Source organism: Argiope bruennichi, chromosome 9 (assembly GCF_947563725.1).
Source record: "Argiope bruennichi chromosome 9, qqArgBrue1.1, whole genome shotgun sequence".
In the NCBI taxonomy this organism is placed as follows: domain Eukaryota; kingdom Metazoa; phylum Arthropoda; class Arachnida; order Araneae; family Araneidae; genus Argiope; species Argiope bruennichi.
Genome location: NC_079159.1, coordinates 67,590,466 through 67,614,392, shown reverse-complemented (window position 1 = coordinate 67,614,392; position 23,927 = coordinate 67,590,466). Strand labels below are relative to the sequence as shown.

Below are 23,927 nucleotides of genomic sequence, written 5' to 3'. Positions count from 1 at the left end.
CGATTAAACAAAGGTCATCCTATATCCTTTTGATAACCGCAATTATTTATCCATAATGGTATCATTTAGTTAGGGAACAGAAAACAATTTATTCCAAAATGACATGCTTAAAAAAGTATTTATATATATTAGAATATGACAATATTCACTAAAATTCTGTATGAAAGTTAATAAGTATGAAGAGCAATAAAAATAAACGGTAGTAAAAACGAAAATTAATAGTGAATATCGATTTATTGTATCGCGATTTATCGAAAACTATTAATCATGATCATGATTTCGATATTTTTCGAAAACTGGCATCGAAAAATAGATCTTTCAAAAATATCGCTTTTTTCCGATAAATCAAAACAGCCCTACCTACTACTGGAAATTAGGAAGAAACTGGGATAGACAAAACATATCAAACGAGACCAGCACAATATACAAATAAGCCTTTAAAGGTTAAGTTATTATTAACAGAAATTTTATCTAAAAAAAAATAGTGCATATCAATCATTTGTAAATTTGAAAACTGGCATTGCATGTTAATTTTAGCATTAAAATAAAACTTGGCACTAACAATTATTACAATTCCTATACTCAACTAAAATATTGATTTTATCATACATTTCTAATTATATATTGAATATTTTTATTATTCTAACACTGTAGAGAAATGTACACAAAATTCTGAAAAATTAAGCACAACAGAAAGTGGGTTTTTTCAATACTTTATTTTTCAAATAGTATACATTTATGATTTCCTAATTTGGCTGGCAATTCTGTCCAAATCCCTTCGTCCTTGGTTAGACAACTTCCTTCCACTGAAAAATAGATTACCCTTGGGTTAAAAAACTAATTATCTATGAACTAGAATTATTTTTTAAACATTCACTAATTAATGTAAGCATATAAATACAACAGTACAATCATTTATTAGAATAATGAATTGATAGTCAAACAGACCTCTAAACATCAAATGCATTCTATGAACTTTTATTAATAAAAAACCATTGTGTTAAAACAACAATTTCCATTATCACAGTAAAATAAGCAAAAAACAAATCCGATTTTTTTTTAATTTCTATATTGCATTTTTGGTTTCACTTATTAAACAATAAAGATAACTGAATTTGTACTTAATAGCCACCCTGCTGAACAATTTGTATCAAAAGTTGGCAAAGTTTCTAGACTTTAAGAATAACAAAATGCAATGTGCCAAATGCTACTATGCCCAACATACACAAGCATATATTAACAACAGTTTATAATACAAGATGAAATTAAATCCAATCCACAATTAAATTCTCAAAACCTCCCAAATATTATCTGACCAACTAATTCTCCTTTTGAGTTATGTTCATATACATGGATATATATATAATCTAAAGCTTGCACCAAGATGTTGTGATTATATTTTTAAAAAATACTTAATATAAAAAAATTACACAAATAGATTTCATACTTCAAACTAACATTTGGAGGAAAAGTAATTCAAAGGTAATTTAAGTTCGACTGCACTTCACTAAAATGTCAGTGAGGGAGGACAAAAATAATAATAAATAAAACTCCACTTCACAATCCTGTCAAATATCATGTAAAAGAAATTATGCATTTCAATTACCCATTAGCATCTAGTTCAACCAATTTGAGGTTTTCCAAAGCTTGTAGGGCCTTTCGTGCTACACTGGAGGAGCCCCTGCAGAACCTAGAGGGTCTAGTTCCTCGTCGGTACCTTCCTCCGTAGATCTTAGTAAGAGCACCTACACCAGCAGGTGATCTCATGTACAGATGTCTTGCTACTGATGCTAAAGATAAGAAATAATCAATATTAAAACAAAACCAAAGAAACAGAAAATGATTTGCATGCATGTAATAAACAAAAGATTTCAACAGTAAAAATATTCAAAAGAAAATTTCATACTAGATACACTACTTTTATTCATAAAAATTAAAAAAGCTAAATAAAAAACCAACACTTCCTAATCAAGAAAATTATTCAATTTCTAGTAGTATAATAAAAACACTAGAAAAAGCCAATTTTAACATTTTTTAAAATTTCCCACAATCCTCACCCAACTCTTTCTATAAGCTTAAATCTTTCTATCAAATGTATCTTTTTTTTAACATAAAACTCCTAATTCATTGTAAAATTAAAATTCATTAAAAAAATCTTTTTAGTGAATTTTAAAGTTTTAGGGTGTTTTTTTTTTCTAAAGAAAACAAGAGCTAAACATTACAAACTGGAAAATGAAGATAACCTAGAACACAGTCATAAATTTAATAGAAGGTAAACCAATTTCCCCGAGTGTTGTTGTTTCATTTGAGCACAGACGTGTAAATCAGAAATTGTTTTAAACTATATATTAAAGATAACCGCCCGGCAAAATTATAAACAACTATACATAATGTACCAACATATATAGTTTATATAATTCCAAAGCCTAATTTCAGAGTTTAATACTCAATAAAACTTTTTCCCACAAAGTGTGTACTGGAGTTAAACCCTAATTGCACTAGATCATACAAGCAAGAAATATAATCACATGAATTGCTAAGTCAAGCATGCAAGACTGGAATGTAACAAGAGAGCCAGACAGTACTGTTATTTGTCAGACTATTCATCACTTTAGTTGATAAAAATATTTTAAATATTCAGGTAATTAGAAAAATTAGAATGAGAAATTTATAAATAGAATACAAATAGCTTAAAAAACAAGTTTGAGTAAGCAAATATAATTTCAAAATATACTTACCACATCTGGTGTAAAACCAGTCTTCATCATATGGGGCAAGTTCTTTATGCATACCAGACTTGACTACATCAACCCATTCTGGTACTTTTAGTTTTCCGGATCTAAATAAAAGATTAAAATAAACGTTAATTTTATAGTTCAAAAATATTATTACTTATCTTAAAAATCGATAAATGTACCAACACTATTCATATTATTAACATTTAAAGCCTACTTATTTATGTTGCATAAAGAAATAAATTTTAGAAAAATCGTAATTGTAATACAATTGATTCTATTTATAACAATTTTATCCTAACAACTTATCGATAATCTATATAAGATATCAATATACAAAGCAGATGTAATTCGTATCTATTTAAAAATTGGTCATTTAAAAAGCAGAAAATCACGTCTCATTACTACAAGAAAAAAATTCAGCATTCCTAATTAAAAATAAAAACAATTTTTTTAGAAAATTGATTTTTAATACTAATATCAAATATTATTAATTAGGAGAAGAAATATGAACAATTTGCTCACATACATTATAGTAGTAAATAAAGTTACAGATGTTACCAAGCGTGTCTACTGACTATTCACTTCCAAAAGTTAGTGCAATTAACTTTACAGAAATTAGAATAATTGAATTTCAAATTTTATAACAAGGACAATATAATCCTGAATGAAATCCAGTAAAGAAAAAAAAATTTTAATACCCTATTCATTGTCTACTCAGCTTAATTCCGTAATTCAAAGATGAAATACTCTTCAATTATAATTTAACACATTAATAATGTGGGAATTAAGTAAGCAAGAAGCTTCTAAATTCATATCAAAATTTGTGAATTACAATAGTTTATATTAAAAATAGCCTGAACTAATATTAAAATAAATGGAATTTACAGGGTCATATATAAAAATTACTGAAATATTATTTCGAAAACTTGAATAGCAATAGAACACATTTGATATCGAATTTTCACTCTATAGTAGTGTTACAAAGATAGAACATTTATATAACAGCATAATAATAATGACATGGAATTTTGCTTTAATCAGGCAAAAACAAACTTAAAAACAAAGCATGATGAATTCATCAGAGCAAGAATGTTGAAACATACAATGAAATTGTTTCCAATCACGAAAAACTGGATGTTAACTGGATTATATGCTATTTACCACAATGTAATAAAATATTAATCAATGTTATAGGTATAACAGATTAAGGCTGATTTGTAACGTCCCAAGATTCCACTAATAATGACTAAGAAACTTACTTTTTCAAGTGAGCTGCAAGTGCTTTGACAAATTCGTGCTGATTGACATCCTTAACACTAGTTGAAGGCATCTGCAATAGAAACACGATTACAATGAGTACTGAAGTAAATCAACGACTTTTACACACCATACTATTGCTAGTACCAAACTCAAAGCATAACATATGTACTAAGGCTAAATTTTAAACATACAATGATCCATCCATAAGCAATCAATCCTCATTTACAGTTATAAAGAAAACAATACTTGTAAAACTCACAATATTATCCCAATAGACATTAGGCCTAAAAGCGGCAACACGTGAGCATATTCAAACCTTCTTATTATTATTTCTCAGTAACAAATAAAACAAAAATAATTTACAGAAAACGAATAAATATAAACGACTTACCTTTATAGAGGGAAATCTTTACTATACAATATTCGTTAGTTAATAATACAAAAAAATTTAGTTCCACGACAGCGCGAACGCAAAGCGGAGAAGCGAACAAGTCCAATTTGTCTTGAATGAGAGTTGTAGTAATTTTCTAGAATTTACATCATTTCACTTCGAATCAATAGGAAAAAAAATGATAATTTATTGAACAGAATTCATTGTTTTCATAATAAGAAGATATAGAAATTTCAGTAAAATTTATAGATAAATATTTTAATCAATTTTTGATTATAATTTTATCGATAGTAAGAAATTGTTTTCTTAAACTTTTAGCTCAACAAGCCAAAATTTTTAATAGGAATATTAGTACAGTAAATATAAATACAATCTGTTTAAAATATCCCATAATTTTTTCCTTTTTAAAAAAAAAAACTTTAAAAAAATCTCTTTTATTTACATAATTATATCTTATATCTGGCTGAGTTCCTTTATCGCCATTCACAATAGGTTTTCATTTCAATCAATACAAATTTGTTATAAATTTATATCAGTTATTTCCATTAGCAATTAGGTTTGAAGAAAAATTAAATTATTTAATAATTTTTTTATATTTATTAAATTTAAATAACTGTTTTTTTTTAAATTAGTACGCTTGAAATTAATAAAACAAATTTTTATGACACATGCAAATGTTTTTTATAAGCAAAGAAAAAGAATAGCTAAATAATAACTATAATTGATATATTACAACTTTGCAATAGTTGTATTATACCAACATTATAATTCAGAACAAATCACTGAAAGAAAAGTTATAGGGAAATATAATTATATTGAAGTCACATTATAAATGCAATTTGTGTATTTAAATCAGTCTTAAAAGGTATTTTTCTTAATTTTAATTTTTTAAATACGTATGTTTGTTTTCTTGAATCGTTTTCCTTATTATTTAGAATGAAGTAATTTCATGTTAATCCATTTTATCCATCTAAAATGTTTTATCCTTCCAAGAACATAATATTCTAATCATTTTTTTTTTTTTTTTGGTAAGTTAGGTAGTTTTATGAATGATGCACACATATTTAAAAACAGGCTTTTCTTAATTGGTAGACTGTAGCTGTGATAACCTTGGCTTGATTATCATAAAATTTAAACTGAAATGCAGCAATTTGTACTAGTGATAAATATAAAATATGGGTAAACTGTTTTTAATTACTGATATGGCAGATTTTTTTCGGTCTAACTGTGAAGTTTCCCTCCTATTATGTGAATAATCTGTAATATTTTTAATTAGCAATAAATAAATTTACTTTACTATCATATAATATTTCATATGACTGTTAAATAAGAAGAAATAACAACAGAAGCATTCAAAATGAAGTACAGATTATATCTTTAAATTATTTGAAAAGACAAGATATTTTATTACTTCTTTTTCCAAAATCACCATCGTATAAGAAGAGAATACTTTTCAATTTATAATGTAAAAGTTAAAAATCCATTTACCTCATGTTCATATGACAAAAGCTTAAAAATGGAAAATTATAGTTTTTTACTAGTTAAGTTACAGAAGTCTAGATTAGATTTCTAGTTTTATTTCTATATCAGCATAATTCTGAAATGAATCTGCAAATCCCATTTGTAAAATTAGGGTTTTTTTTGTTTTTTTTTCAATTTATCTTGGCTTCTATAAATAGAACTTGTAATAAAGCTGCAGTGTTTTCACAATGTAACTAGAATAAAGTTTTGCATAATGCATAAAATTGTTCTGTAATCTGTTTTATTTTGTACATAAAATGGGCATTTATTTTAATTTTTATAGTATTCTAATTTCATGTACAAGAATCTTTTTAAAGTATTTTAATTCTAAAATATATCAAATAAATGTTTTTGGTATCATGTAGTCTCAGATATATTAGTTTATTATTAAATATTTTACTGCTTGCTATAATGAATATGATGGATATTCAATAATAAATGTTTTGAATAATTACTTTATAGATTTACTATAGCAGATACAAACTGCCCTTATGTTAGGGATTTTGAGATCACCATTTCTGTTTTCATTAATAATCTTTGACATTTTATAAATCATGTATATTAGATTCCTAATTGGCTAATTTTATTTGGCAAAAAAGGCAAGTCAGATAGCAAAATGTCCAGACATGTAAAAGTTTTATAAACATTGCTACTTAATATCCCATCAAACCAGTTTGAAAAGCAATTTTCTGATAACTGGGTTAGAATAAAAACATTTTTACTTTTAATTATTTATTATTAAACCTCACATATACTGATATTTTCTAATTTCTTAAAGAAGTAGAACAATACTTTATAAATGTTTGTGATGATCTGTATGTTTAAAAAATGTTTTACTGATAAAAAGTTCAAAAATAAGATATTTTAAACATATTAAATTTTTTTTATTATTGTTTTTGTTTTAAATATATTTTTACTTATTTGCAAGAAATGTAATATCAAAATAGATATACTAATATCAGTATAAAAATAATATATGTACTAAACAAAAGTTTAATGCCAAAGCTTAATTATTTAAATAATTATTTCAACTTATTTTACTATTCATTCACATTAATGTAAAAAAGATAAGTCCTAGATGAAAGAGCCAAAGCTGACATTTTGAAAAACAAAAGTTTTTGAAAAAATCAAACATTTTGGTGAAATACATTATTCCACAGTTTTTATTTTAGAACATCATTTTTTTTTATAACTACACCAACAAGTAATTAATATAAATAAAATATTAGAAAATTTTCTTTTGCTTTTTTTTTTCCTTTATGTGACTAATTTTTTTAAATCTAAGGCTTTTTTAAGGCATTTCTTAATTTTTTTATGATTTTGTTATGTTTGTTATATTTTTTTAAAAAATAATATTTGCTGTAATTTTGTAGTATATTAAAAAATTGGTATGATTTTTATTTTTCTATGGTCTTGGTATTTATTATTTAAAAAAAAAAAACATATTAGAAACATTTATTTTAAACATAATTTTCTTTAGTATTACAATTTTTAAATTTTTTTAACTATTTGAAATAATGTTTTGAAAAACTTTGAATTCCATTTTAAAAAAAACTATGAAATATAGCTAATAATTTTATACTAATATTTTTGTTAAGAATATCATTGTAATGAAACATAAATTATTTTTGTATGTAATATTATAATGTATTTCTCAGAAAATGGAATACAAAAGGTTTCAGAGGATGAATTATACTTTCAAAAATGCTGAAGACGCTAGGAGAGTACTGGGAATCGAGGGAACTGATCCTTCAGAAGTTTTCAGTTTGACATTTTTTGTTCCACTGTGCTCACTTCTTGTTTGGCTGATTGCTTCAATTACTTCTATATCTAACAAGTATTCTTTTCAATTTTACCTTAACAGACCTTTATACACATTATTGTATAAGCATTTCTTCATTTTACAAGATTTAATCATTGTTCTTTTTAGAAAACATTACTTAATATATCGAATATACCTAAAGTCCTTGATACATATTAAGCCTAAATATAAAATGTTAGGGTTTTTTTTTTTCTTTTTTTCTAGAATTTATAGCACAAATTATATATACAGTCTTCCACAATCAGTGGTTGCAGATATCTGAATAGAATTGCAAAACATTTATTAAAATTAAAGAACTGTTTCCATGCCATTCATTGTACAAATGACATACAATAATATAATTAAAATGCAATAATAAATTACAATTAAAATAAAAACAATTAAAATATTGTATTAGATTATGTTAAGATAAATGCTCAGTTATTCATTGCAAGGAGGGGGGAAAATGTGATTGCTTTTTTAAAATTTTATACTCAAAGTTTCACACAATCTTGAGAAAATTCTAAGCTAATTTTTTTTTAAATTGATGAACATTTTTATCATTATAAGTATTTTAATGGAAGCCACTATTTTCTATACCAATTAATTCATTTTATATTAAATTTTAAAACATATCATGGATTTTTCACATACTCTGTTCTATAAATTCTCACTTCATATGTATTGATCTTTGAGTGTTTCAATTGTTAAACAATCATTTTTTTATGTTGTAACATGGTAATTTATCTGCATTTCCTAATAAATCTAATTATCCTATTATAAACTATCAGTGATTTGTTTCCTGTATCTCATTTATATAAATTAAAAATACAAAGAAAATAAATTATTTTTTCCAATTAGAGTAAAGTACTATTTACGCACCTTTCAAGGACTTGATGCAAACTACAGACAATTAAAAAACATTTTAATCAGCTGCATAGTATTGAGAACAATAATTAAATTTTAAAATGAAAAATGCACCATGAAAATGAAAAAAAAAAAGTATTATTTTTATTGCATATTTTGAGTACAAGTTATACATACATTTCTTATGGTTCATGTCCTTGCAAGTATAAATATTTAATTTTTAAAAAATAATCTTGAATCATCATCTCATATACTAATTGTCAATGAATATTAAATAGGACTTTATAAATTGAATTAAAAATTCATGAAGTGTGTTAACAAACAAATATTGAAGTTTTTCAATCAATTAATATTCATTAAAAGGCTATAATTAATATTATTGAAAATCCTTCAGACCTTTATATAAGATAGATCAACATTTTCACATTCTTATTCATCATTATTTAAACTGGAAAGAAATGTCTTTTATTGATTCATCAAATATGTATAAATCGTGATATGAAAATGTATCAATAGTGATTTATTCGAAGTCATATTTAGCAAAATTAATTTCTGCTCTTATGAGATTCCAATCTTCCATCATGTTCTTTTCTTTTTTTCTAAAATGTATTGTTTCTCATGGCAAAAAAAAAAAAAAAAAAAAAAAAAAAACCTAATAAATATGGAGTTTAGAAAAACTCTGTCACTTTTTTCATTAAAATATCTAAACTATCAAGATTCCAGCAATTTATTTAATTCAGGCATTTCTGTATCTGTGATATCTGAGCTTCAATGTTAATGTATGGCAATAAAGTTTTAAAAATTCCTCATATTCTGATAGTCCAATGCTGGGACTTCATTGCAACCATATTCAGGATTTCCATTTTGAGAAGAAAAAATTATACTAGTATGACTGTGTTTATAATCATATATGTATTATAATAAATAAATAATTTATGTTGTACTATTACTCAAAATTGCTTTTTAAAGTTTCGAATAAATTATAATGTTGGCATCTTTTAGCTATAAGAATTTAACACTAAATGAATGACTCAATGAAAATTGGAAGTTTCTCAAAGTCCACCTTAATACTGTGGTAATCAACTTGACAATAACATAAACATTGACTAAAAGATAGACATGCTGCAAAAAGTCATATTTGGCAGCTAAATTGGTGCAATATAGTCGATACTATGGCTTTTGCACTATTAAAATCAGAACTATCCAGTCATATTCTGACAATTAAATATTCATTAAATAATATACTTTTAAGCTTGGCAATACCATTGAAACTTAGAATTCAGAAATCTCATTTAATTTTCTCCCTATTTTTATTTCTCTCATTCTAATAGCATTTAGGCTCCTTTTATGGCTGCCATCTATTGTGTGCTCTTCAGAAGAAGATGCAATCGACATTTTGTACTAATTATAATTCCCATTTAAAAAAGCATGTGACATTATTAATCCTTGTATATGATGTTAAAAAGATTTTTCCCCCTTTCTAATATGATATACATACATACACAAAAGAAAGCAAGTAATATGACAACCAGACCCATTTATCCAAAGATTGCTGTTCATGAGTGGGACCTCCTATTACTACTTCAGTAATGATTTATTAATTATGACAGAAACTATAGTTGATTTACAAATTCTAAATAAATATATGACATAGTTGCCCTTTATTTCACAAGTTTGTAAAGTATCTTATCAAAGTATATTATTAGAATAAAAAATATGTTTTAAGTATATTTATGTTTTAATAATACTGTTTTTCCCTAGGGCTATTCAACTTCTAGAATTATGTTTACTCAATATAATTATGCTCATGGCAGTAACATTGTTTGAAGACCATCTTCAAGTAGTACTTGGAATTCTTGTGTTTCTAATTTTTGTCCTGCTTTATATTTCTGTTTTGATAAATTCTGCCAATAAGGAAATTAAATATGTCTTAAAGTAAGTAATCAGCAATAACTACTTATAAAAATATTTGAAATTTATTAGAAAATGTGTGATTTAATATGTATTTCACAGGAAGAGAATTAAATTATATTCTTCTATTTCCCCTTTCCTATTTTTTATATAATGTAATATTAATAAAAATAATATTATATCATGAAACAAATTGAAGTTCTCGTAATTTCATTTTTTTTTTCCTTGATATATATTTGAAGTTTTTATATAAGAATATAGATAGTTTAAGGAATTATTTTATGGTTATACAGAGAGAAAAATTTAAATATTTTAAAAATTATTTTCTTGTAACAAATGTTGATTTTTTTTAATATTCTTTATTTTTAATGCCCTTTTTTAAAAATCATTTTAGATTGTATTTCTTTAAATAAATTCTTCATTTTCTTATAATAATCTTTTTAAAAAATGTGACTGATTTTAGCATTATTTGGGTAAAATATAAAATTTTAAAATATTAGTCTGTTTCTTGCTACCTTTAACTCAACTTCATGCAGTAGTATCAGTAATTGTGGTATTTCATATTTTTTACCTTTCTTTTCATAACTCTTAGACAGATATTCATAATCATTCACATATGCCAATGTAGTGATGGTACTCCAAGATCTATTGTCAGTATTTAAAAGGGCCGCAATGGCCTGGTGGTAATGTCTCGAGCTTAGATCCAAAGTGCTCCAGATTCGAAACCCGATTCCACTGAAAAACTGTCGTGTAAGCGGGTCTGGTGCACGTTAAATCCATTGGGGCCAAATGACCCCTTGCTGGTATGGTGTGGAAGCTTAGAGAGGGGATGCTAGCTCGAGTGTCTTTCTCATCATCTGACCATTCTTCAGAATTATAAGGTCGATCCCAAAATAGTATTGCTTTAAAATGGATATTAATATAACTAAGCCCCTTCCCCACAACAGAAAACAAAATGGGCATGGACTGGAAGATTGAGTTCCACACTATGCTAATATCTTGACAATCCATTTTTATAATATCATTTAAATTGGGTAATGCTAATTGAGGATTAAGAAACTGAGGATTTGGGTGCCTAGAGATAGAGGGAACATAGAGGAATGACCTTTGGATTGGATTTACATGGATTGTTCATGAATAGCCAGTTTAAATGAAGAGGCAGAAAAATATTACAATAGGAAATGCAGCACTCCATTGGCAGAAGGATCATATATGATTTATAACTCCCCTCTTAATTACTGTTCAATTAGATATATGGAAGAATTCCATATTAATTAATTAAAATTTATTTGGTAGCTTTCATATAATAAAAGGTTTATAAAAAGGACCTAAATGTTTGCCTGGATGTTACATTTTTAATCTCAAATAACTTCACTGATATGATTTATTTTTGTCAGCTAATAATGAAGTTTTTCTTGCTATGTGAAATTAATATGTGGAATTATTGTAGTGGATATTGTTGTTTTTTCCAGCCATAGGAAATATACATTTGAAAAGTATAGTTATATCTTTGAAAATCTTGTATGTTAGGAAGTATACTTATTACCAAATTCATGAAATTTTTTCAATGTCTTCACTTCTGATTTGAGCCCCTGTTGTTGAATAGAAACCACAAAATATTTGATAAACTTCAGTACATTATATGACTTTCACAATCCAATTTTTTATTATTATTATTTTCTTGAAATATTAATGTGCTAACATCTAACATAGAAAAGATCTGCATAAGCTTTTTCAAAAAATTTTAATACAATAGAAACTTGAATATTGTAGTTTCTTATGGCAAACCATAAAATATTGTAATATATTTAAAGTTTAATAAATCAAATTAAATCTAATAAGCTAATTGGATTTCTTACCTCCAATTAATATCTACTCTAAAATATTTTAATATACTATTACTAGAAAAAAATGTCATTTTTAAGTATTAATCTGAAAATATGGCTTCTTTAAAAATCAGATTATTTTGTTGCTGATACAATCTAAAATGACTAAAAAATATTAAATTGAAAGGTGCTTGCTATGGGAAAACTATTTCCAAATTTGCAGTTGATAATCTTGGGTCCTAAAATTTTTAGAAGCATATATAGTTAATAGAAATAAATAGAATACAAGGTAAATGTAATATTTTATAAGTAAATCTCATTACTCCTGTCAAATATCTTAAATAAAATTTGATGGAATATTTGTTAATATATTAATAATAAAAATAAAACTATAAGCATTTTAAATCATTGTAATCATTTGGGGATACCTTGTATTTAAAAAATGCTGTAAATTATATCTTATATATCATTCAATGTATTTCATAGAGCTGTCTCTTTTTATCTTTTCAGGGATGTAAGCGTGCCGAAAAGAAATATCAACAAAGATTTTGTTACAGGTTACAGAGGACATTTACTTTTAGCAACAGCTACTAGCATTTTAGCTGTTGATTTTAATTTTTTTCCTGTACGTTTTGCAAAGACTGAAACTTATGGATGGTCAATGATGGATGCTGGTGTTGGTTCTTTCATTCTTCTTCAAGGCTTATGCTCTTCACATGGAAAAAGTTTAACTGCTCAGCATAGGTGATTTTCATTATTTTTTGTGATTGATATATTAAAAGCAAACAATCCAACTATGTATTAAATTGCTCTTTTTAATAATTATAATTATAAATGCTCTTATTAATAATTTTTATTTTCTATTTATTTAATTTTATACAAAATAACTATCTAATAAACTTCTTGACTACAAAAATTTTAATTATTTAGTACCATTTTCTTTTTTTAAATATAGAATTCATTTAATATTCTATATGAAAATAATGAACCATAATTCTGGTGTTCATAGTTTTCTAATTTAATGCATAAATTTCCGTACAATATTTTATGAAAATCTTTCATAACCAGCAACCAGTAAATCAGCAATATCAAAATAACAGCATTTGTTAAGGTATACAATTAAATCTGAAATTTAGACTTTTGAACTAAAAAAATATATATATGCTGTTGATTAGTAAAGAGGAGATACAAGTTGATTGGATATAGATTTTTCTGTTGCTATTACATTGTTCCTTGATGATGACAAAGTAAATATGTGTATATATAAAAAAAAGGAAAGAAAAAGATAATAAATGATGATGATATTCAGACCAAAAATGGGAGAAAACTGATGTTGGATTCCAAACTTTCATAATATTTGCCCAACAGTGCTTATCAAAGTCAGCACTTGATATTATGAAGCTTCATTTTGTAGGCAATGAATTCTTAAACCTTCAATGACTATCTGAAAATTGATAGATATTTGAAGTTGCATGTCATTTTATATCTGATTACATACATAGCAATTTTAAAAAGTTATCTAATTTTATTTTTCAGGAATATAAAATTTCACATAAATATTTTAATTCTCTCTAAATTGTATTATTTTATTGTGTATTTACTTTTTATGTTGCTATTACCACAGATATTATCATAAAACATCATCACAAACAATTCTAAAGTATGAATTCTAAGTTCTGGAAACATAGTTTGTCAATTATCTAAAAAGTCATCTTTCTGTCATCAACAGTATCCTGTTTACTGCCTTCATAGATAGATTCTACTGTATTGGTTTTACTGTTTGTTGGTTATACTGTGCATATTTTGCTTTGCATACTTGTTTTTGAATATAAAATTTTAATGATTTTTTATTTCCGTATATGTGTGTGTCTGTATATATCATTAGATAATATTTTCATATTTAGTGAAGAGTTTATGAAAATAAAAAATAAAAAATCTTTGAAATAATTTTTATATTTTATAATCTTAAATAACTTAATTTAATTAATAGAATGTAGACAAAATTCCAGGAAAAGATGATTACTAATAAATAGAAATTTAATTATAAAAATATATCATGCTTGTGTATTATTTTATTAAATGTATTGTTTTTTAGTCTGAAAAAATGCTTCATGTCTTCATTTCCTATTTTTTTAATTGGATTCATTCGACTTGTTACCACTACAGCAGTTGGTTATCATAAAGTTGTACCTGAATATGGTGTACATTGGAATTTCTTTTTTACATTCGCTTTAACAAAGGTATTTGCATTTTGTATTTATCATCATTTTTAATATTGCAATTGTTGAATAAAATATATAGATATATTAAAATAAATTTAAATGTCCTGTTTTTGATAAGATTTTCTATTTTTAATTATTTTTAAAATAAAAAAAATGTAAAAGTGCTAAATTACATTAGAATTATCTATTCTGATGAATGATGTTTAAAAAATATTGTTTGCATAATTATTTTCAACATTTTTTTCTTCTTCGTTAATTAAAATTAAAAGCTAAAATAACCACATATTTTTTATTGCTTTCCTAAACTTTCATTTAATTTGGATCTTCTATATTTTAGATGATATGCTACACTATATTATATGCTGTTAAACTTCCTTCTGGATTGTTGGCTATAGTTACAGTTGCCATTCATCAGTTAATATTATCTAAAGCTGGCTTGGCTACCTTGATAGTGTCTGAAACGCGCCGAAACTTTTTCGAAGCAAACAAGGAAGGCATTGGCTCTTTGTTAGGTTTCGTTACTTTGTATTTTAGTGGTGTTCAACTTGGGAAGATTGTATGGAAACAAGGGTAAGAAGTTTTTATTTTTGTAAATAATATTGCCCTTGTAAGAGGCATCATTAGTTATCACAGAAATGTTTAAAATTATATTTTCAATCTGAAAATTATAATGGATGTAAAAAATGTGTAATTAATGAAAAATTAAATTGCAAAAATAAATTTTCAATAATTCAAATTTTTTATTACAATTTTTTTTCTATCTTGTATGCAGGCTGGCATGTATCATCATATCTGGTTGTAAAAATGTTAAAATTCATTTTCTTTTCCTATTATAAAACCGTATATTTGCAATGACCATACAAATTCATACAAGGATTTAAGAATAGATAAACGACTCCATAGGTAGAAAAAACAAATGACAGGGTTTTTTTTTGTTTCATTGAGTTCTTCTGTCCCCACCCCTGAAAAAATATGATAAAGCAAAATGAAATATTTGAAAATATCTAATGATTAGAAAAATGCTACCTTTACATTTAATCTAAAGGTAAATTTGAATGTATTAAAATTATAATTTGTATTATTTGCTTGGTATGAATGAGTAATGGTTTCAAATATAAAATATTTATCTTCTTATCAGTTATGTCTACTTTGAACTATATACATTTATATGTATATATATAAAAAATCAGTTCAATTTTGTGATATCTGCATCTTAAAGATTGTACAATTAAGCATTGCAAAATATATTCTGATTAATAAAGAATTTTTATAAAATTTAATTGTAACTTCTTTAATGTGATATTTTAAGAATAATACATGAGGCATTGGACAATTGTTTTGTTGTATAAAAAAAAGAGAACTTATCTTACTCTTTTGTGCTTTATGTTAAGTTTTTAACCCATTTATTTTAGACTAGCTGCCTTTAGTGACTTTGGTTGCCAGTATTAATGCACATTAAAATTTTCAATTAGTTTTTTTATATAATTTGGTCTTATAATAGCTTCTTCAACAAAATATTTTTGTTTAAAATTTTGATAGTCATATAATTCACTCATACCATTATGGAGGCTTTAAACTATTCTGTTCATTTTACTATGTATCTCCCTCTCTCTCTCTTTAATTTTCTATCAGTTCCCATAGAATTTCAACTTTAAATTAAAGTGAGAATTATTGAATTGCAATTAATATAAAAACATTTTTTTAGTGAAGCCTAGCATTATTTTTGAATTGGAGCATTATTATTATTTTTTTTAATTTGAGTATTGAAAACAAAGTCTTTCAGCATTGAAGTCTTATGTGCATTACAGAATAATTTTCATAATTTATGTAATATCTCAAAGAATTATTTAATAAAAATTTCTCTGATTCACATTAAAATTCAGTTTTTAGTTTTTCTTTCAAAAAGATTTAAATGATGTTAATACTAATATTTTGTTTTGGTCTATAAATATACCCCCAAAAATTATGAAGTCTAACTTTTATACAGTCCATTGATACTAAGGAATCATATTCTTCAAAATATTTTTGACATTGTAACTTTTAAATAAATAAATAAACATTTATATCTTTTGGGATCAAATCTGATCAATTTTGAATATTACAATTTTAAAACAAGCAACATTTTCATAATCTTAGGTGAGTCAGTGAAACTTGGGCGCTGATTAGCATATCTTCTTTGAGACAATCGATGGTCTAAAATCACCTATTTTTATAAAATAGTGATAGTCATATTTTCATAAATCAGTCAGTTTTAATGATTGATTTAGTTAATTGGCGTATTTAAAATTTAGTGTTTCAAGAATATTTTCTTAAATATGATTCAGAGGTTAGAAAATCTGTATAAAAATTCATAATTCATCAGACAATTTATTGACATTTTGCATAAAATATAATTATTTACTTCATTTAGACTATTTTTTTATCCAATGTATGTCTATACTGAAATTTACAAATTAGCAATTGGGATATCCTAGATATATTAAACCATGTTTGCTTTAAATAAAACTGCTTTATTGAATTAATGATGTAGATAATGTAATAGATCTTAGAAAACTTTTTCTTCCATTTATTTTTTAGAATATATCTTATTTAATTTCCTATACATACATGCTGAAGATTATATTTTTCTGGGTTTAATTTGTAGAAATAGTTAACTTATTTTTTAAAAAAAATTTGAATCTTCCCATGCACTCTAACACGCTCATGCAGGTTAAATTTTAGTTTTATTTTGTGTGAAATTAATTGTTGAAAAATATGGTTAAAATATTTTTTTTAATTCATTAAAAATACGAACTTAGTTTACAGGTTAAAACATTAGTATCATTGAAAGGATGATTTTTTTTTAACTTCAAGATGATGTAAAAACCACTTTTTTTGCTATGATATTTTTGGAAGTGTCATGGAAAGATGCCAAAATGTTTCTTAATTTTTAATTGATTAAAATTTCAAAAAATTCGAACTTAAGGTGCACATTTTTACCATCCAAAATATGTATGTGTCAAATTTGGTTGTTCTGGGTCAAATGAACTGGCCTGCAAAGTGCCAATACATACATACACATTCATCTTTATTATAAATAAAGATTGTGATACTTAATTTCTAAAAAATCTTGTATGTTAGATATAGCATGCAGGATTTTAGGTTTAAATTATTATCATTTTTAATTTCTTATATCTTCAAAATTTCTTTCAAATATTTATGAATCATAAGTATAAATATCATCTTTCAAATAATTAATTTTGTTATTACATTCAGATCTGCACTATATATATTTCTTCTGTGTTTATACGGGGAAAAAAATGTGTTCAATCCTTTTTTTAATACAAATTTGATTTATCACTGCAGAAATAGCTCATTTAATATTTACCAAAGAAATCAGCCTCCTTTTTCAAGCCAAAAGACAGAATATTTTTCAGTTATGTTAGCAAAAATTACGTAATCTGTTCTGTTATACTGTACTGGTTAATAAAATTTTTATCTACTATAACTAAATTTCATTAACTTTTTCTACTTACTCTTTTTAGTAGTATAATATTTATTATTAATTATATTATTTTAATTATTCAGTATTATTTAACTGCACATATTCAATTATAATGTATATATATGTATTCAATATACCTTCACATATATTTTCTAATAAAACTTCCTATTTTCAGATATAAAATTAGCGATTATATAAAACTGCTCCTAAAATTATGTGCAATTGGTGCAGCCGGTTGGATATTGATGTATATGTTTCATTTCTCTTTACAACCAGTTTCCAGAAGAATGGCAAATTTGCCTTATTGCATTTGGGTGGTAAGTATTCTTTTTTCAGTGTAAGAAAACATATTAACATTGATTGTTATTCTTTGTTAAAATATTAATGCATTATTTTTGCATTAGTCAGATTTCAGTTATGAAAAAAAATTCAAATTAGTAAACTTCTAGCTTTATTTATAACAGAATATATAAAAATAATCAATTATTAAAATGTTGTGATGAAAGTAAACATGAATTTGTAAATGTATAAAAGTTTAAAATTTAATGAAAAATATAGAAAAGATGAGAAAAATTTAACCATAATAAAATATTCTAACTAAATTCTGTTTATAAAATTTTTTAATTTTATTTTTTAGCATTTATTTTATTATTAAATTTTTGTTTAAATATTCCATATTCTCAAAGAAATCAAACTATAACATTTATTACTTTCTCATAAAATTGTATCTAACACAATGAATAAAATAAAATTAAAATTTGTATGCTGCATTTAAAAAAAAAATTATTATAGTGCTTATTTGAATAACCAGTATCAAATGGTACTTAATAAAAAAAGGTATATGTTATAAAAACTCTCAGTGTTTATATTTAGAAATGAATTATTTTGTATTTTTCTTTTGTTCTTATTTTTAATGTTTCATTAAAAATAAGCAAATAATACAATTGGCAGGTTTATATTAGTTTTAAAAGGGTGATGCATTAGGTCATAAAATTTTTTTGTATATGAATTTATTGCAAACACAACAGAATTTTTTGAAAATGGACATTACAAAATGAATGTTATATTATAGAATTATATTACTATAATAAATATCTATTTCAATATGTTATACAAGTATTAAATTTTTATATATCTTGCTTGTTTTTTGTTTGTTTGTTTTGTTTTTGTGTGTGTGTGTGTATGTAAATTTGTGTTTGGTGAAACATTTATAAAACATTGTTTAGCAAATTAACTGCTAGATATTAAGAAAACATATATATGCTTGATGTATTTAATTTCAAAAATCGCTATAGTTCCATTATAGGTAATTTCTGTCAATATATAAAGCAAATTATTTGTGCAATCCTAAGCCATTTCTTATTTTGAAGTTTGAATAATAAAGATCAGATTACATAATAAAAGATTGAAAAAAATGTTAATATTTTGTATTTCAATAATGATCTTGGAAATCTTATCGTGAAAGAAAAAAATTATGTTTTATTATATTTATATACTTATATCTTATCTTTACATCTAATGCATGTTATTATTTTATTATTTTTTTTTAGCTAGCTCTTGTAAACCTACAACTCGCAATTCATTTATGCCAAGAAATCATCATTACCATTTTATGTAAAATCCTCAAAAACAATTACTGTGAATATTTATTATGGAAAGTCCTCAACTACAATGCACTTTTTTATTTCCTTTTCTCCAATCTGTTGACAGGATTGGTTAATCTTTCTGTAAACACTGCAAAAGCATCTACTTTCAAGTCAGTTATAATTTTGATATTATATCAAACAATTCTTACTGCTGCATCCCTGGTTAATTATAAATTTTCTATTAGATTGAAGTTTTGGTAAGAAACATAGTGTGCATGCTTATGCAATATGCACACATATCAGTTTTGGTCATTTGACAAAATATTCAATGACATTTTCTTAGAAATGTGTTTCTTTCACATGGCACAGCACAGTTTTTTTCCCTGTGTTCAATTATTTCCACTGCTTTTTTAAATACAGCCATTTTTATTATAGTGATTAGGTTGTATTGGAGTAGAATATTTAGTTTAAAAAGTTATTTAACTCCTGAAAAGAAATGAGATCATAACAAAAATTTCAAAGTAATTTTGTTTACTTAATTTTAGCATTACAATTATAGTCTTATGTAATAAACTAGCTAAGAAAAGAACATTTGAATGGGAAACTGAAAATTTATGTATCAAGGGTGGTAGAGTGATTTTTTACTATTCATAAAGGAAGATTTTAAAAAAAATGAGTAATATATTTGAATATAGGAAACTGCAAAAATGATATCAAAAATATATTTCAGAGCAAAATAATAGATTAAATATTATGATTACAGGTGCATATGAAATTTAAATAATATTGATATATTTTAAATCACCAAACAAATTTGTAGGTTAAAAAAAAAAAATGTGGAAAAATTTAGAATTTTGTTTCATACATTATTAGTTTATAAACACTAATATAGCTCTTTTGACTTAGTGAGCATGCATTTTATATATACTCAATAAACATGGAACTTTTTAAAAAAATAATTGCTAATTGTGTAGGATTTAAATATTGTTGATTATTCTTATTTCATTAGAGAATTATGTAAAATTTATTACTGAAGAAATTCAAAGCATGGCAAATATTCAACAAAAATTATTAAAATTAATTAGCACTAGAACTACTACTTATCTATGACATTGACATAGATTCAACCAGAGATCATGTCATTTTGACTGGTCAGTAGTTCCAGGGTTAAAATAACAATAATAATATTGCAATTATAAAACACAATTATTATTAATGAAAACAAAGATAGATGGATAGAAAGTATACAAAATCATTAATATAATTTTAAAACATAATGGTCGGCAAGTTAGAATGTAGAAAAATATTCCACATGTGTGAAATGTGGTATATTTTCAGATGGCTGCAACTGGTGAGAGACTTCCAACAACTTAAACCACTAATAAAAGTAATACTTTTAATGATTTCAATATTTTTTAGGATTAGTTGAAATTAATATAAACTCTAAAGAAATAAATATAATTTAATAAAGTTTAGAAAATATTCAATTATATATATATATATATATATATTATGAAAAGAGAAGGATGGAGTTACTAATTGACAACAATAAGGTAATGCAGATAATATGAACAAAATCTGTGTAATGTACAAGTATCAGTTGGAGTATATTTATTACTGAATAGGCAATCAGCATATAATTATTTATTATATCATAGAGATCAGGTGGTATGCAAATTTCTACTTTCTTTGTTCCACTAAAGGAATTTGAATGCTCATCATTTGATGAAAGCAACCAAAATTGATGTGTATGCAAACAGCCTTAAACCAATCTATGCAATATTATATAATAGGAACATTTGTAGTTATATTGCTAACATATATTTATAAATGTTGAAAAGAACTTTCACTAGAAATTCACAGATTTTTTTTCTGATAGAATATGTATTAAAAGATAATCTAATCTTATTGTTTTTTATATATACATTATTAAAATCTTTAAGTAAGAAAATGATTTATTTTTATATGTTTAGGTTGTCCATGTTGCTGTATACAGTAAACTTTTTTTATTTATTTATCTGCAAAAAACACAACCGAATTTCATATAGAATTAATATTATGCAAGGACACAACATTAATTTAATAATGAAATGATATGGCGTGTGAAGTCATATGTGAATTAAATCCAAGTTGCAAAAAAAAGACAGTCTTGTTACCGCATACCAAATCAAAAAGAAAAATTCAATGTAAAATAAAATTCAGTACTCTTGTATTAAATAGTGTCATGAAGTAAAATTATGAAGAGTGTTCTACATTGTATCATAAAAACTAATATTTACATTGATATTTTTTTTTTAATTAGGTAATAAAAAAATTTCATTGCAACTATTATATTTAATTGCTCGTTTCTTTACATCCATGTTGTGAAACTTTACATTATTTAGCAATTTGTAGTACTGATCCTTTTAAAGTTTTTTTTTTTTTTTTCTTCTTCTTCTTTGTAACTTTTGTGTTAAATTTTTCTTCTTTTTGAAAGCTATTACCCTTTGACTAGAATAACCTACGCCTTTCCTGGCATAGTTGTAATGAATTCATGTGCATAGAAGTTCTTATGTCAATTGCAGATGTATATCAAAATCTGAATTCTTATATTATTTAAATCTTTACCTTAATACTATGTTTTTTTACAATTTGTTCTGTTGTCCACTTGAAGTTGTGATGGCACTGTCATGGAAATTATTGTAAAATAAAAATTTAATATAACAATTATATAGATTTTCTCAAAACTACAAATTACAACAGAGTAATTGCTATATTTTCTTTGAATGTATTTATCATTGTAATTGCAGTTTTCCATTAATGGTGCAGTTTTGTATAAATATCCAACCAGAAAAGTTTTAATTTGAATTTGTTAAATTACAATTCTATTTTGAAATTACATAACTTTTAAAATTATAAAAAAAAACCAGATTAATTTAAAACTATTATCAAATTACAGAGATAAAATTTGGATTAGTCTCTTACATTATATATTAGTCACACATATATTGTGGATTTTTGTGAGTCAAGATTTGTCTTTTTATAAAAGATCTTTTGGTGATAAAACTAAAACTATACCATGAAGTCAATATAGCTTTAAACGCTACTTCATTATAATTATAATATTTTCTTGATCATAATATATGAATGACTTTAACTATACATATAGCCAAACTGTGGAACCTATTATAGATCTAGTATAAATCATTTTAGAAAAAAAATTAGATAATAAATATTGCTTTCTCTTGATAAAAGTATCCTTTTTCAGTATCATGTGCAATATTTTCTTCATAATACTATTGCTTTTTGCAAATATTCAAAGACTAAATAATTATTTGATGATTCTGTGATTGTTTTTACTTAAAATGCTTTTTTGACTGTGATAAACTCATATATAGTATAAAAGAGTTAACTACATTCCAATTTTGTTAAGAGTTTGATATCTTTATACAAGAAAAAGATGGCATATTTTTATAAATGTAAAACTTCTTATTTTTCTTGTGTAATATATTGGTTTCTTTTTATTATCTAGTCTATATATATATATATATATATATATATATATATATATTACATTTTCATATGTAATTATTCTTGCAAATTTTATGTCTTGTAGTTTGTTGATTTTTTAATAATCAAAAAATAAATATATCTTCCAAACCATTGATGATTAATTGCAAGCATTCAAGCAGGAAACAAAGAATTTTAAGTAATAGTGTGTTAATTTATACCTCTGCTTCTGAATCAAGATTTATCTAATTCTTATTTAGTCGAAAAAATTTTGTCTTTTCTCCATAAAATAATAACGCATTCCAAGCTCCTTCCATTGAAGAAAATTTGAAAATAAATTCCCATCTTGTTTATTTTAAACATATTTTCTCATTTAAAAGTGCAGTAAAATAAAAACGATTTAGCTTTACATGTTACTGCCACATTCTACTAAAGTTAATTATAGTTTGATTGCTTTTTCAGCAGCTGGATTCAAAAATTGAATCTTGAAAAAAATAGGATGTAATTTAAGGAAAACTAAATACTTAAATTAAAAACAGTATCTCTATACTTAATAGTAAAAATTAATTTCTTAAGATTGCCAAATGTTATTATATATTTAGCGGAAATAATCAAGAACGTATCTATTTTACTAGATGTTTTGTATAACTTTTCTTGACTTCATCTTTTTACAAACCAAACATATTTATATGTATATAACTTATATTATTACCATTCTCATCAAAAGTCAAGCATCCATTAATGAAAATCAACTAATGCAATTAATATCATTTTGGTTGACAAAATAATTTATTTAGTTTTATTAATTGCTAGTTAAATCACTCTGATATG

At 24.5% G+C, this 23,927-nt stretch overlaps 2 protein-coding genes across 3 annotated transcripts; one reads left to right on the top strand and one right to left on the bottom strand.

Moving 5' to 3' along the window:
• Positions 1-697: 697 nt before the first annotated feature.
• Positions 698-4,527, bottom strand: LOC129984433 (40S ribosomal protein S19-like). Its single transcript, XM_056094312.1, has 5 exons — positions 4,390-4,527; positions 3,998-4,068; positions 2,739-2,839; positions 1,607-1,790; positions 698-806 (listed from the first exon to the last, which is right to left on the bottom strand). The coding sequence occupies exons 2-5, from the start codon at positions 4,066-4,068 to the stop codon at positions 737-739; spliced, it is 426 nt and encodes a 141-aa protein (XP_055950287.1). The 5' UTR covers positions 4,390-4,527; the 3' UTR covers positions 698-736.
• A 338-nt stretch (positions 4,528-4,865) lies between these two features.
• On the top strand, positions 4,866-23,042 carry LOC129984669 (uncharacterized). 2 transcript variants are annotated; one of them, XM_056094596.1, is made up of 8 exons: positions 4,866-4,945; positions 7,569-7,747; positions 10,340-10,513; positions 12,826-13,059; positions 14,411-14,555; positions 14,875-15,107; positions 18,197-18,338; positions 19,572-23,042. In XM_056094596.1, the coding sequence occupies exons 2-8, from the start codon at positions 7,572-7,574 to the stop codon at positions 19,866-19,868; spliced, it is 1,401 nt and encodes a 466-aa protein (XP_055950571.1). In that variant the 5' UTR covers positions 4,866-4,945; positions 7,569-7,571; the 3' UTR covers positions 19,869-23,042. The 2 variants fall into 2 exon arrangements, with proteins under 2 accessions (XP_055950571.1, XP_055950570.1); XM_056094595.1 differs by lacking the exon at positions 4,866-4,945 and adding an exon at positions 4,989-5,254.
• The last annotated feature ends 885 nt before the right edge of the window (positions 23,043-23,927 follow it).

What these genes read in the sequence shown, in the direction of transcription:
- LOC129984433 (XM_056094312.1), bottom strand. Translation starts at nt 4,068, where the DNA reads ATGCCTTCAACTAGTGTTAAGGATGTCAATCAGCACGAATTTGTCAAA. An exon ending in CTGGTTTTACACCAGATGTG is followed by an intron (nt 1,791 to 2,738) that starts GTAAGTATATTT and finishes TCTTATCTTTAG; the next exon opens with CATCAGTAGCAAGACATCTG. An exon ending in GTTGAACTAGATGCTAATGG is followed by an intron (nt 807 to 1,606) that starts GTAATTGAAATG and finishes TCTATTTTTCAG; the next exon opens with TGGAAGGAAGTTGTCTAACC.
- LOC129984669 (XM_056094596.1), top strand. Translation starts at nt 7,572, where the DNA reads ATGGAATACAAAAGGTTTCAGAGGATGAATTATACTTTCAAAAATGCT. An exon ending in GAAATTAAATATGTCTTAAA is followed by an intron (nt 10,514 to 12,825) that starts GTAAGTAATCAG and finishes TTATCTTTTCAG; the next exon opens with GGATGTAAGCGTGCCGAAAA. An exon ending in AAGATTGTATGGAAACAAGG is followed by an intron (nt 15,108 to 18,196) that starts GTAAGAAGTTTT and finishes TCCTATTTTCAG; the next exon opens with ATATAAAATTAGCGATTATA.